Source organism: Engystomops pustulosus, chromosome 8 (genome assembly GCF_040894005.1).
Source record: "Engystomops pustulosus chromosome 8, aEngPut4.maternal, whole genome shotgun sequence".
Lineage (NCBI taxonomy): Eukaryota > Metazoa > Chordata > Amphibia > Anura > Leptodactylidae > Engystomops > Engystomops pustulosus.
Window position 1 is genome coordinate 97,521,036 of NC_092418.1, and position 15,703 is coordinate 97,536,738.

Genomic DNA, 15,703 nt, shown 5'->3' on the forward strand with positions numbered 1-15,703 from the left:
TTCATCTATAGGAGAGTTGGCATCACAGTTGGCACCACTGGGATGCAGCGTGCAGAATCCACACCTCTGGGTTTCTAATTGAAGCAGCCACTCCTATCTCCCAGCCCCCCGGTTGCCAGTTGTTCTCCCCGCTGCCTGTCACTGAACGGAAAGCTGCAGACTTTATTGATTGTTTCCTGGGGGTTTGCTTGCTGCATGAAATCAAACAGCATTACCTGCCCTGTGGAGAAACTCCTGAGAGAGCTACACTCACACTGGCTGCCAGGAGGGGAGGGGGTCCGCCAGCCCTTTCTCCTTGGGTGAGGTTTGTGTTGGCAGAATAGCAGATACCAACCAGCTGCTGCTGCACTAGGACAACCACAGAGGAGAACTTGGGATTTGGGATCTGCTCTGCGCTGCACCTTCCTATCTACATGGGCAAAGTGTGGAAACAGCAGATGTACCCTCACTACACCACCTACTACTACCCCCAATATCTGCAGGCGAAGGTAGGAGAACGTCGCTACCTGATGTTACCGTAAACCTTAGAATAGAGCGGCATTCCTGAAAGATGACATTTGGGCCAGGGATGACTATCGCGCCCCTCGCATAGGGGGGGGGTGGGAATGAGGGAGGGAGTAGGGATTGGGAAATAAATGCTTTGGCTGTACGTGGGATTTATGTCGTGTGTCATGAGGCTTATTGTCAGGGGGGTTCGTGAGAGCGGCGTGCGTTTGGCGTTTCAGAGTAAAAGTAACTGACTCATGGATGATGCTGAGGCTGCAAACACTCCGTCATCCCCGCCTCAGAAGCATCAGCTGCTGCAGAACTTCTTGGAAAAGGAGAGACGGCACTTGTCACACTTGATCACTATAGAATGTTATTTCCTGAGACATCTTCTGCTTTTGTTATATCTGTCCCTAGGAAAGCTGGGTGGCTACCAATATAAAGCTCCAGTCTGGTGACCCAGAGTACTAGCTCCATAGCCATAAACCCTAGCCACAGCACAACGGTCTGTACTACTTACCTCTAGGGGTTGCACTATCCACAATATGGACTGGACGCAATAAGGGGTAGTTGCACATAAATAAAAATACGTAAAAATACAATAAAATTAGTTGCTCCTCCTTCTGATATATATGGATCAAAGGTTTCCGTTTTCTTACAGCACAGCAAAACGAGACAAATGTACCCTTCAGTTTTCTCTGAAATCCAGATTCGAACTCGTAGTAATTATTATTATTATTTATTATAGTATCTGCAAATTTTGATTAAAAAAAGTCAGAATTATGCCGCATCATTTTACTGCGAGGGGCATGAAAGATAAGGAAAGGATTTATGGAATTGCTCTTTAGGCAGTTTTCCAGTGTAATCTTTGACCACAGCCCTGTACACACAGACACACACGCTTCTCCTTTAAATGACCCTAATCCATGGTCATGAGGTCGGCCAGCAATGTAAGGTCACAGTCCACCCTGTCCCTGTCACAACCCACATGTAAATGCAAACTTTCTGTAACCCTTTCCCTGCCTTGGGCTGGATGCATACCTACGCTCTATGCTATTCCTTTGCCGTAGCTATAGAAGGTATATAGGGGGTATGGAGACGTGGCACTAGGGCCCAGGAGCTCCTTGTACCCGCCTGAGATTGGCTTCTATTTGATAAATGATAATACACAGTCCTGGCCGGGTTGTCATGCCCAAAATTAAATTATTCAGAGAATGATGATTCAAGTCTTCCTGACCTTCAAACTAAGCCACATGACTTGTGGTGGATGAGAAACTGAGTTATATAGGAACATCTCCTACAGATTGCCGTAGTCCCAGGGCCGCCTCGCCCAGCTCATGCTGCGGGGGCCTCGCTCTCGCCCACTTTGATTTTGGCTAATGCAGCATTAGGGAGCATTGTTCATATCAGCTGCCCGGCCGCTACAATGTATTCACTATTTTCTATTGTCCGTATTCACAATGACACATTGTGGAGCTCGCCGTAGCTTAAAGGGTCCTATGTCCTATGTGCAAAACACGACTTTACTCTTTGTGTAGCATCTACATAAAATACAAAGTTGAGTAACTTTGTATCTACACAATAATAGTTACCCTCTACTGATCATTGTGATGAAGCCTGGATAATACATTTATAGTACTGCTGCTTGTTGTCAGACATTCCCCTTAAAATCAGCATAGCATAGGCTATTTGAACCTGTCACTAGCTAGAAATGACATTCCTGCTGACAGGTTCCAATAGCCTATGCTATGCTGATTTTGAAAATGCCTTTGTTAGCATTCTGAATCATTTCAATACTTTTTAATGTTTTCTTTCACATTACCTGGCTCCGTGCCAGCAGTGTGAGGTGAGACATCATCCTCCTCCCTCCCCTGCCTGCTCAATGCACATAACAATGGGGAGGAGACCGAGACACAGACACACAGGGGCAAATTTACTTACCCGGCCCATTCGCGATCCAGCGGCGCATTCTCTGCGCTGGATTCGGGTCCGGCCGGGATTTATGATGGTAGTTCCTCCGCCGTCCACCAGGTGGCGCTGCTGCGCTGAAGTCCGCTGGAATGCCTCGAAATACACCGGCCTATCCTGGATGAAGGTGAGCGACACAATTTTTTTTTTAAATGCGGCGGTTTTTCCGAATCCGTCGGGTTTTCGTTCGGCCACGCCCCCCCGATTTCCGTTGCGTGCATGCCGGCGCCGATGCGCCACAATCCGATTGTGTGCGCCAAAATCCCAGGGCAATTCAGGTACAATCGGTGCAAATCGGAAATATTCGAGTAACACGTCGGGAAAACGTGAATCGGGCCCTTAGTAAATGACCCCCACAGTCTGCTGCAGCTGCCTCCTCCACACCCCTAGGACTCACCAGACACTGCAGGGAGAGAGTCAGGTAATGTGAAATAAAGTTTTATATAGTAGGGGCAGTATTGAGAATGGTGACAAAGGTATTTTTAAAATCAGCATAGACTATTGGAACCTGTCACTAGCTAAAATGACTTTGTTTCTATAATTTAGTGGGACAGTTTATCCACATGATATTATTCTACACTCCCAAATTGTCTTCCTATGAGGTGATCACCAGATAATGAGCCAGCAGGGGGTGCTGGATGGACTTAGCTCACTCAGGTGAGCAGAGTTATAAAGGTAGATGTAGATCTCAATGGACCTTAATGTTATGCTTAAGAGGTTTCCCCACATCAGATTGTTCTACATGTCCATAACAGACACTGAACCAGCAAGGGATGCTGAATGGATTGAGCTCAGAGGTGAGCAGAATTATTAAGGAAACTGTAGATATAAATAGACTTTGCCTTGTGTTGTACTGTCATGTTCAGAGGTTTTCTAGAGCCCAAGGGGCAGTATTTCCCCCCAATCAGTAGAATGAAGGTGTCATTGCATAGCTATGCGTCACCCATGCCTTTCTATAGGGTGCCAGCCTACAAGGGGCATGAACCAGAAGCACCTGTTGAATTGTATTGTAAAGGGGTTCTCCAGGAATTGCTCCCGCTACCAAACCAAAGTGACTCGGGAGATGGAGCAGGGTAAGCCTTGGGTTTTTTTTCACTGTACTTGCTACAGCCCCCTTTAAATCAAATTAAAGCTGCAAGGGTGCCTTATAGGGTGGCTCTTTTGTGATGCAGGTGGCATATTGACATCATTGTAGAGATACCAAAGATACCGGAAATATGAAAGTGACTCGGGAGATGGAGCAGGGTAAGTAAGCCTTGTTTTTGTTTTCTTTCCATACCTTCCCCAATCCCTATGGAGTTTCTCAGAATTCCTGGAAAACTCCTTTAAATGACATTTAAGGTGCAAGGGTGCCGTACGGGGTGGCTCAGCTGTGATGCAGTTGGCACAATGACATTGTTGAACCATTGGTGCAGGAGTATGACTACAACAAGTTGTCTGACTGGATGATGCTAACAAGTGAATATTCTCAGCTGGGTCAGAAAGGGGCTCCTTGTTTTATCCTGGGCACAGGTTTTGTTATGGGGGGGGGGGGGGTCAAAGTGGGGGCATTGTAGTCTTTATAAACATGTGGCCACCCATATCCTTTAACCCCCCCCCCTCCTTCACAAGCTAATAAATTATATTAATTACATAGTTCCATTAAAAATACTACTCATCCTGAAAAAACAAGCTCTCATGCAGCATATTTAAAAGTGTAAATTAGATATGAATCTTGGAATTTATATTTTTACATACATTTTTTTAATGATGCCTGGGGGGGGGGGGGAACCAAAACTGGATTCAACACAGGACTCCAGCCAACCTATGGCTAGCCCTGCTTATAGCACCATGTACATGAATGTGGCTATGAAAGGTATTGCAGGTGATTTTCATTCACTTTGAAGTTGGACCACCAGTGATCAGTTATGATCTAATCCTCCATCCATTGGGGGGTCTCTGAAGATCATCATAGAGAGTGACTATACTGTAACCCCTTCACTGCCCTCTTTCCTGTCCGGTCCAGTGGAATCAAATTTTCATGAAGATCTTTTAAAGGTCTGAACTAAGTGGATTGTTTTAATATTTAAAATCAGTAAAATATTTCATTGTTTATTTATAAAGCGTCAAAATGTCTCTGGTTACATGGGATGGGATTACAAAGAAATCTTTCTTTCTGTGTAGGGTAAGATCCTTTAAGGTCATCATACAGAAGAGAAATCTGGCTCAGACATGTGGGATTTAATGCAATATTCCCGAATCATATAAGGTTGTCAGAAATATCAGCAGTTTACTCCCTTCTTCTCTTTATGGACACATGCATGCTTGGTCAACTTCCAGAAAGGCATCAGAAATATCCGCAGGTTACTCCCTTCTTCTCATTATGGACACATGCATGCTTGGCTAATGGATTGAAAGGCATCAGAAATATCCGCAGGTTACTCCCTTCTTCTCATTATGGACACATGCATGCGTGGCCGACTCCCAGAAAGGCATCAGAAATATCAGCAGGTTACTCCCTTCTTCTCATTATGGACACATGCATGCTTGGCTGACTTCCAGAAAGGCATCAGAAATATCAGCAGGTTACTCCCTTCTTCTCATTATGGACACATGCATGCAACTAATTTCATTAGTTGGAGAAAACAGCGCCACACCTATCCACAGGTTGTGCATGGAACTGCAGCTCATTTTCTTCCCTATTCTCTTCTGTAGTGATCAGCTGCAGGAACAGACATTAGATATATTCTAGAAAAATATCAGCCATAGAGATCTCTAATTCTTTTAAGGGGTATTTTGGCTTCACAATACTGAAGCCTGCCCTTAAAGGGGTTGTCCACTTTTATCAAATAATAGATATTGTTTGTGTAATTAAAAGTCATCCGATTTTCCAATATACTTTCTGTGTCAAATCCTCTCTGGAAATTGTACAGGAAGCTTCATTGTACTTTCTGTGGGTAAAATTTGTTCCATAGTCATGTGATATCACACGTGCACACGGCTCATTATATCTCTGGTCATGTGATGTCACACAGGTTCACGGCTCGTTATATCTCTGGTCCTGTGCTGTCACACAGGTGCATGGCTCATTATATCCCTGGTCATGTGCTGTCACACAGGTGCACGGCTCGTTATATCCCTGGTCATGTGCTGTCACACAGGTGCATGGCTCATTATATCCCTGGTCATGTAATGTCACACAGGTGCACGGCTCATTATATCCCTGGTCATGTGCTGTCACAAAGGTGCATGGCTCATTATATCCCTGGTCATGTGATGTCACGCAGGTGTATGGCGTGTTATATCCCTGGTCATGTGATGTCACACAGGTGCACGACTCGTTATATCCCTGGTCAAGTGATGTCACGCAGGTGCATGGCTTGGCTAATGGATTGAAAGGCATCAGAAATTTCTGTGGTTTATTCTGTTTTAGCCATCAGATACCTATATGCTTAGATGACTTCCAGAAAGGCATCCGAAATATCATCAGTTAATCTTTCTACTTATTATGGACACATGCATGCTTGGCTGACTTCCAGAAAACCATCAGAAATATCAGTGGTTTACTCCATTTTACCCATTATGCACTCATGCATACTTGGCTCATGTCTATAAAGCCGACCTGAATTATCATCTGTTTATTCCCTTCTACCCATTAAGGTCACATGCATGCTTGCCTGATGATAAATATCAGCAAATAACTTCCTTTTACCTATTATGATGTCAAAAATATTAGCAAATTACTCCCTTAAACCCATTATACACACATACATGCCAAGCTGACGTCTAGAAAGGCATTTACAATAGAAGTTTATTCCCTTTAACCCATCAGAGACACACGCATGCTTAGCTGACTGCAAGAAAGCTGCCAGAATTATCAGTAGTTTACTCCATTTTAAAAATGATGCCTTTGCCTGGCTCAGCACTTCTCTGCTTACACTGTTCAGGAGAATGATGTAATCACTGACAGGCAGAAGTAATCAATGGCTGCACCATCCCCTAGCTGCTGTGTATGAGTGATCCAGCTCAGGTTGATTAGTCCTGCCTGGAACAGTGCAGACAGCTCGTGTAATGTGTTTATGTACTGCAAGAAGCATGCAATCCAGCTTTCCCAAGGCCCTGAATGTCATAGTTGTTTTTTCAGCAAAACCACTCAGTTCAGGGATTAAACAAGATATGTTTCTGCATCAGTGTAGCTACAGCATTCTCAAGGTATATTTGCTTCATAATGCATCAAATGAAATAGCAGATTTCCTTTAAGGGGACTAATAGTAAATCCTGGTGACAGGTTCCCTTTAAGCTTTCAATATCGAAACATATTTTGCTGCGCTTCCAGAGATTCTAGCAGATCCTCTTTGAACCTCGTACAATCTACTTAAAAACAGGCTGAATATTTTATAATAAAAGCAATAATCAGATGACTACAAAGCGTGCCAAAACCGCTGCTTATAGATATTTATCAGATTTGAAGGAAATGTAATGGGCCCTGGGTGCGGCTGGAGATGTCTGCGGTGCCGTACCGTGCCGCCATTAGATATGCCTCGGCATGCTCCCGGTATCAGCATATTGGCATTCATATGTGCTGCCCGCCAGATATGGAGCATTTTGCTGAGAAAAGCAGAATATTCATTGTTAGCGTGTAATGAGGGCTGTGTATCTGATCCCCCCGCATGTTTTAATATTTTCGCCTCCACGCATGGGGAACCTTGCGCGCACCTAGACACGGGGCGAGAAGAAAAAAAAATTTACAATTCAACAATGCGGCGCGGTATTGGAGAAGCATATGTCGCTCATTTCTTTATCCTCAGATCTTAATCATATCACAGTTAATAAAGGAGGCGAGATGATAGAACATCGCCCCTGGCGTTTTACATAATTAGTTGTATACGGAGGGGAAAGTGCAGGAAATGGGAATTGCCGGCCATGTGATGCATCGCTAAGTAGATGTCCTTGAAATTTAACGGCGGTCTAATGGTAAGGGAAGATTACAACGGATCAGGATCGCTCATTTAAATATCATTAAATTACATTTCATTAGTTGGAGAAAACAGCGCCACACCTATCCACAGGTTGTGCATGGAACTGCAGCTCATTTTCTTCCCTATTCTCTTCTGTAGTGATCAGCTGCAGGAACAGACATTAGATATGTTCAAGAAAAATATCAGCCATAGAGATCTCTAATTCTTTTAAGGGGTATTTTGGCTTCACAATACTGAAGCCTGCCCTTAAAGGGGCTGTCCACTTTTATCAAATAATAGATATTGTTTGTGTAATTAAAAGTCATACGATTTTCCAATATACTTTCTGTGTCAAATCCTCTCTGGAAATTGTATAGGAAGCTTCATTGTACTTTCTGTGGGTAAAATTTGTTCCATAGTCATGTGATATCACACGTGCACACGGCTCATTATATCTCTGGTCATGTGATGTCACACAGGTTCACTGCTCGTTATATCTCTGGTCCTGTGCTGTCACACAGGTGCATGGCTCATTATATCCCTGGTCATGTGATGTCACACATGTGCACGGCTCGTTATATCCCTGGTGATGTGATGTCACAAAGGTGCATGACTCATTATATCCCTGGTCATGAGATGTCACAAAGGTGCAAGACTCGTTATATCCCTGGTCATGTGATGTCACGCAGGTGCACGGCTCGTTATATCCCTGGTCATGTGATGTCACGCAGGTGCACAGCTCGTTATATCCCTGGTCATGTGATGTCACGCAGGTGCACGGCTCGTTATATCCCTGGTCATGTGATGTCACTCATGTTCACGGCTCGTTATATCTCTGGTCATTGCAGAGAGTAATCAGAGCTGAGTGATATAATGAGCCGTGCACCTGTGTGACATCACAGGTTTTTATCCACAAGTAAATAATGAAACTGGACCTTAGGGGAGATGCTGAAAGCTCTGAGTTGTAGAAGGTGGATCCACAGGTTTAGCAATCACTTGCAGATGAGTGTGTGGTCTTCACCGTTCTCCGGGATGGAACAGCAGGTTGTACAGCTGCTCCATCCATTTCTATAGGGGCTGTAGGGGTATCTGTGTGCTGTACCTGCTATTTCTGGAACCAGTAGCTGGGACCTCTCTCTGGGACCAGGTTTAGATCCTCTGATGTATCAGGATTCATCAGATCACATCATTGGATCTCCTCGTGCCAATGTGCCAGTACTTCTGATTAGAATTCATTGCACTGATCCAAATGAGCCTTATGGCACGTCGGGGAGGCTGATGCCAATATTCACAGACATTAAAGGAGAGATAAAGCTTCCAAAAATCGCTCTCCATGTGCTGTAAAATGCATGACCTCATCTTTCCTGAGCTGACTGACAAAACAGCTGTGTCAACTAAGAAGCGCTCTCCATAGTCCTTCTCCTCTGTGTCTAGGACATTGCATGATGGGTCAGGGAAAGTATTTTGTGATTCCCAAGTCTCGTTTTTTAACACTCTATTGTTCTGCGCTGAAAATAGCAAATGTCAGCATTGGGTGTAACTAGCAGGGTAGCAGGTATTACAGCTAGGGGGGCCATGGAGTGAGAAAATACTTTCCAGGTGAAGGAACAATACGTACCGGGCCAGGCTTTGGGAGATGCAACCTCTGGCACATTGTTGGCTCTACAATTGAAGGCGCTTTTCTTTGTACTCACAATAAGAAGCCTCGTTCCCACATTTGGTGCCTGAATTCAATAGTTGTGTTACTCAAGCTAAATGTATTTTAAAACAGACAGATCTATAAGGATTTCATGGGTGATGGTCCTTGTGAGTATAACATTTGGGGTGTGGTTTGGATGGCCATGGAGCCTCCTAGAAGGTTGGGGCTCCGAGCTACCGCCCAAACTGCCTATTTTATAATATGGGGTTGTGTTCGGCCTTCGAGGAAGAACAATCCTTCCCGACTTCTTATCAGCATAAAACCTTGGATAACTGAATCATCTATAAAAATCAAGAATTGAAATATATTTAGAGAAAAGCAAATGATCCAAAATATTTTAGATTTGGTTTGCTACCATTGCCCTGGAAATTAGTCTAGAAGTCTGGTCCTCTAGTCCCTTACAACATAGTAAGCTTGTTTCATGAATTTTTTAATTCTCCTACACTGCCCTCCCTCCATGAACTCTAGGTATTATCTAGCCGCCATTTTAAAAGATGTGTCCGAAATTAAGCAGAAAAGATTCAACTCAGATTCAGTGCCTGAATAATGGCAAAACCGTACCAGATCTATGAAGCAACAACTAGATTCTCTCATGTGTATTCACAATGTAATGTCAAGGGAGATATTAGCGAGTCTCCATCCATGCCGAGTTCTCCAATATGTCTGGAACAACCTCCCCACCGAGTACCTTCAAAACTAAATAACCCTAATTCAGGTTTCTGGGTACTGTAGTTCACTAATTGCTTGTATTACTTTGGTTGCCCACCTTTGAACCCGCTGAAGCTTTTCTCTGTCCTTGGTGCCTAAAATGGTGCACCCTATTCCATGTCTGACTAAGAATTTTTGTGGCCGGACTCTACTTGAATCATGTGCCTGTGTGCCTTAGTTGACACTGTTATTTAGGCAATGTTCTCACAATGTATAACATCTTATAACAATATTATTTGGTAAGGTCACCCCATTATTTGATGGTTCCCATAAACACCCTTGGGAGTAATTCTGTCCACACTATAAGGGCCAGTTTTCGATATCAGTAAGCCCCAAGAAGATAAAGTCACAGTGGGCCTATTGCTTACTCCACTCTTGATCTGGTGTGCATTGAGATCTTACCGACACTTTAGGACAAGTCTGGCAAATTTAAGATGGTTGGCAACTGTGTAGCTTGTTCCCTTGAAGATGGGCAACAGCCGCGGTAGATGGGTACAAAACGAAAAGTTATAGCGAGTCGGCAAAAATAGGTCAGGGAACCTTATGGCCGTGCACATGGGGGGGGGGAGCACTACCGGTGGGAGGCCAATATATATGGTTTAGGGGTGTTTTAGTTCTGGGCATATAGATGAAGTGTACATATTACTTTATGTAGGTCTTTTTTATGTCCTAAAATCCCCTTTTTGTAAAATGTAATTTTGACCAAATGTTCAACCTCTTGAATTTTTGGCATTCTAATATGGAATTGATTTCCTGTATTACTTTTATCGACACACATAAAATGCCTCTGATTTCTAGAGCTGAACACCAGCCAAGTGCATAATAAAGCCAATCCATTCTCACGTTCAGAATTCTCCTGGCCTCCAGGCTGCAGAGAAGAATAGCGAGGAGGGTCTTGGTCGCCCGCCACTCTTTCTTAGTCTGGGTCTGTTCTGAGCTCACTTCAGTTTATTTGAGTACGAAAACGTCTCGCTCCAAGAAAAGTCTTTATGTTAACACCTTTCTTGGAACCTCGTGGAATAATATTACTCTACTTTCCCGTAATAGGAATGAAAACATCCTTAGTTCAACAATGAACCTTTTGCTTCTCAATCCGTGACCTAAATGTAATTGTCTTACTAATTTTCTTTTATAGTACTCAATTATTGAAGTGTACCATGGCTTAATGGAACAAAAGACCTAAAAAATTGGTGTAGCATCTTTCCCTACCTTGAACTTTGCCAAATGGCCTCTGAGGCGAGACCATTTTAGGTCCCAGTTGACCCAGACAGATCAAGAATCACCAGTGCGATGCACCAAATTTCAGGTGGGGCACAGTCAAGACCCATGGAGGTGGGCCTCAGCATGGAACACGGATTGACCTGGATGGATCAAGAGTCACCAGTGTGATACACCGGATATCAGGCAGGGTATGGTCAAGAGCAAGCCAAGGTCAATCCTTGACCTACAAATAATTGTCTTCCTAACCTTCTTTTATGGGTCTCAGTTATTGAAGTGTACTATAACTCAATCTTCCCCTACCTTGAACTGCACCAAATGACCTAGTATAGGTCACAGCTGACCGAGATGGAACCAGATTCACCAGTGCGATGCCCCGGATGTCAGGCAGGGTATAGGCAGGAGCAAGCTGACGTCGGAGATGTGGGACTGTTGGCAACCTTGAAGCTGAGCCTCAGCAGCCCGCAGTTGAAAAAGTTTTGACTCAGGCAGATCAATAGTCCCCAAAACTAGCTTAGTGTCAATTTTTTTTTAAAGTTTCTTGTAGATGCAAAATTAGCTATGGCATGTAAAAAGTTAAAAAGAAAAATGATGAGTGAAGACTCACTACAGCCCTCCAGGACCTTTCACACAGCTAAACAATTCATAGTCTCTAGGCTGAGACAATCAAAGACAACACACAATGATATGCATAGTAGGGGAAAAGTTGGTAACAAGGTGAAGGCCGGGGGGTTTTACAGGCTAAAAATATGAATTACCCTAAGAATAGGTCCTCAAAATCAGATTTGGAGGGGTCTAACTGTAGAGGCCACTGAGATAATGGAACAGGCAGGAGATAATTCTTTCCTTTAAAGTGGATGAATCAAGTCACCACAGATCAACTTGCCTTCAAATGAGAGCTGATCTGTAGTACTATGTTCTGACCACTACACAGCATAATGGCGCTATCTGCTTTATAGTTCATTCTCTGTTTAACAGCTAATCTATGTGTTGAAGGTTAGACCCCCACGAATTTGATATTGAAGACCTACCCTTATGACAAGTCATCAATATTTTTTCGCGTACCTAGCCCTTATTTGGATCAATATAAAAGTCAGTAGGAAAGGGTTTTTTTGGAAAAATAGTGGGACAGATCAAAGTGTCTGATGCTGAATGTTGAATAAACTTGTGTAGTTTTAGATTAAAACTTTTAACCTCCTATTATTTGGCTTAGTTTACGGCATAAAAATGCACCAAAAAGTTGGCACATGCTCCTTTTCATATAAAGCCACACCCTTTTATTTAGACCACACCCCTTTCATGGTACTGATAGTAAAAGCTGATTAAAACCTGCAGGTACTTAGACCGCTGTCAGGCACAAATGTTAGAACATTCTTTGGAATAGTCGTAAAGAGATTGATACATTTTCAAAACACCAACTTTTTTAGCCAGAGAAATTGTTACTAAAGAAAGTGGAAACCCCCTTTAAACACAATAACATACAGCTGATGCCCTGCACTGATTGAGAAATACGGGCCGCATCTGCCATGAGGCGAGATGAAAATCTCGCTTCAGGCGGCAGAATGCGGGTCCCTGTAAAGGGCGGCGAAATTCGCCGCTCTAAAGTGGGCGATTCGGGCGTCCATTAACGCCCGAATCGCCCACTAGCTAAATAAATCGCGCCTGTCTCTTTAAGACACAGGCGCGATTTATATGCGGAGCGACGCAGCGCCTTTCCGGCAGCTGCGTCGCTCCGTTCTAAGCAGTGACACAGGCGTCATGACGTCACGCGCCTGTGTCACTGTGCGGAGCCGGGGCTGCCGGAAGCGCCGCGTGAGGACGGGACCCGCGCGCCGAGGGAGCAGCTGCCTGCAGGTGAGTATGATTTTTATTATTTTTCATGTATTTAATTAATTAAATGTGGGTAATAATTAATAGTGGGGGGGCGCTATATATATATCATATGGGGCCAGAATTATTTTATACTGGGGGGGGGGGGGGCTTGATGGAATGCTATGTATTTTATTTGGGGCTATAATTATTTTATACTGGGGGGGTGGGCGCTATATATATCATATGGGGCCAGAATTATATTACACTGGGGGGGGGGGGGGGGATGATGGAATGCTATGTATTTTATTTGGGGCTATAATTATTTTATACTGGGGGGGTGGGCGCTATATATATCATATGGGGCCAGAATTATATTACACTGGGGGGGGGGATGATGGAATGCTATGTATTTTATTTGGGGCTATAATTATTTTATACTGGGGGGGTGGGCGCTATATATATCATATGGGGCCAGAATTATATTACACTGGGGGGGGGGGGGATGATGGAATGCTATGTATTTTATTTGGGGCTATAATTATTTTATACTGGGGGGGGGTGCAATATATATTTGTATTATTTGGGGCTATACCGTGATTATTTTATACTGGGGGCAATGCTACATATATTATTTGAGGCTATGATTGTTTTATACTGGGGGGATGCTATAGATATTATATGGGGCCAGAATTATTTTATACTAGGGGCAGGGGGGAGGTTCTGTATATTTTATTTGGGGATTTGGGGCTATACTTATTTTATACTGGGGGGGGGGGGGTGTTATATATATTATTTGGGGCTATACTTATTTTATACTGGGGGGGATGCTATAGATATTATTTGGGGCTATAATTATTTTATACTGGGGGGGATGCTATAGATATTATTTGGGGCTATAATTAATTTATACTGGGGGGGGGGGGGATTCAGTTTATATTATATGGGGCCAGAATCATTTTATACTGGGGGGTGCTGTATATATTATATATCACTATATCACTAAGCTGGGGAGCTGTATATCAGGTACAGTATATTACTAAGCTGCAGGGGCTGTATATGGGATACAGTATATTACTAAGCTGGGGGGGGCATATAGCAGGTACAGTATATTACTAAGCTGCAGGGGCTGTATATGGGATACAGTATATTACTAAGCTGGGGGGGGGCATATAGCAGGTACAGTATATTACTAAGCTGCAGGGGCTGTATATGGGATACAGTATATTACTAAGCTGGGGGGGGCATATAGCAGGTACAGTATATTACTTAGCTGCAGGGGCTGTATATGGGATACAGTATATTACTAAGCTGGGGCTGTATATGGGATACAGTATATTACTAAGCTGGGGGGATGTATATCAGGTACAGTATATTACTAAGCTGGGGGGCTGTATATGGGATACAGTATATTACTAAGCTGGGGGGCTGTATATGGGATACAGTATATTACTAAGCTGGGGGGATGTATATGGGATACAGTATATTACTAAGCTGGGGGGATGTATATCAGGTACAGTATATTACTAAGCTGGGGATGTATATGGGATACAGTATATTACTAAGCTGGGGGGCTGTATATGGGATACAGTATATTACTAAGCTGGGGGGATGTATATGGGGTACAGTATATTACTAAGCTGGGGATGTATATGGGGTACAGTATATTACTAAGCTGGGGGGATGTATATCAGGTACAGTATATTACTAAGCTGGGGGGCTGTATATGGGATACAGTATTTTACTAAGCTGGGGGGCTGTATATGCGATACAGTATATTACTAAGCTGGGGGGATGTATATGGGATACAGTATATTACTAAGCTGGGGGGCTGTATATGGGATACAGTATATTACTAAGCTGGGGGGATGTATATGGGATACAGTATATTACTAAGCTGGGGGGATGTATATGGGATACAGTATATTACTAAGCTGGGGGGCTGTATATGGGATACAGTATATTACTAAGCTGGGGGGATGTATATGGGATACAGTATATTACTAAGCTGGGGGGATGTATATCAGGTACAGTATATTACTAAGCTGGGGATGTATATGGGATACAGTATATTACTAAGCTGGGGGGCTGTATATGGGATACAGTATATTACTAAGCTGGGGGGATGTATATGGGGTACAGTATATTACTAAGCTGGGGATGTATATGGGGTACAGTATATTACTAAGCTGGGGGGATGTATATCAGGTACAGTATATTACTAAGCTGGGGGGCTGTATATGGGATACAGTATTTTACTAAGCTGGGGGGCTGTATATGCGATACAGTATATTACTAAGCTGGGGGGGGCTGTATATGGGATACAGTATATTACTAAGCTGGGGCTGTATATGGGATACAGTATATTACTAAGCTGGGGGGCTGTATATGGGGTACAGTATATTACTAAGCAGGGGGGATGTATATGGGATACAGTATATTACTAAGCTGGGGGGATGTATATGGGATACAGTATATTACTAAGCTGGGGGGCTGTATATGGGATACAGTATATTACTAAGCTGGGGGGCTGTATATGGGATACAGTATATTACTAAGCTGGGGGGCTGTATATGGTATACAGTATATTACTAAGCTGGGGGGATGTATATGGGATACAGTATATTACTAAGCTGGGAGGGGGCTGTATATGTGGGGCAAGATTTTATCCCTTTATAATGAAGGGATGTTTTATATGTGGGGTAGCATGCGGACAGTTGTGTTGTGAGGAGTATATATTATTTAGGAGCACAGTGTTGTTATCCAGGAGACTTTATACTGTAAGTGACTGTGGTATTTTTAGGGACGCCGGGTGGAGATGCTGCACGGAGCTGAAGATATCCGGCCATGAATTCAGCAGTGATACGTCATGGATTGG

At 43.5% G+C, this 15,703-nt stretch overlaps 1 protein-coding gene across 4 annotated transcripts in view; it reads left to right on the forward strand.

Moving 5' to 3' along the window:
• Window positions 1-217: 217 nt before the first annotated feature.
• Window positions 218-15,703, forward strand: part of RBMS1 (RNA binding motif single stranded interacting protein 1) — a 220,215-nt gene continuing 204,729 nt past the window's right edge. The window contains exon 1 of one of the 4 annotated variants that reach the window (XM_072121900.1): window positions 218-488. In XM_072121900.1, the coding sequence (XP_071978001.1) occupies window positions 414-488 (75 nt within the window). In that variant the 5' untranslated portion in view covers window positions 218-413. The remainder of the gene's footprint in view (window positions 489-15,703) is intronic. The other 3 variants (XM_072121902.1, XM_072121899.1, XM_072121901.1) reach the window with 3 other exon arrangements.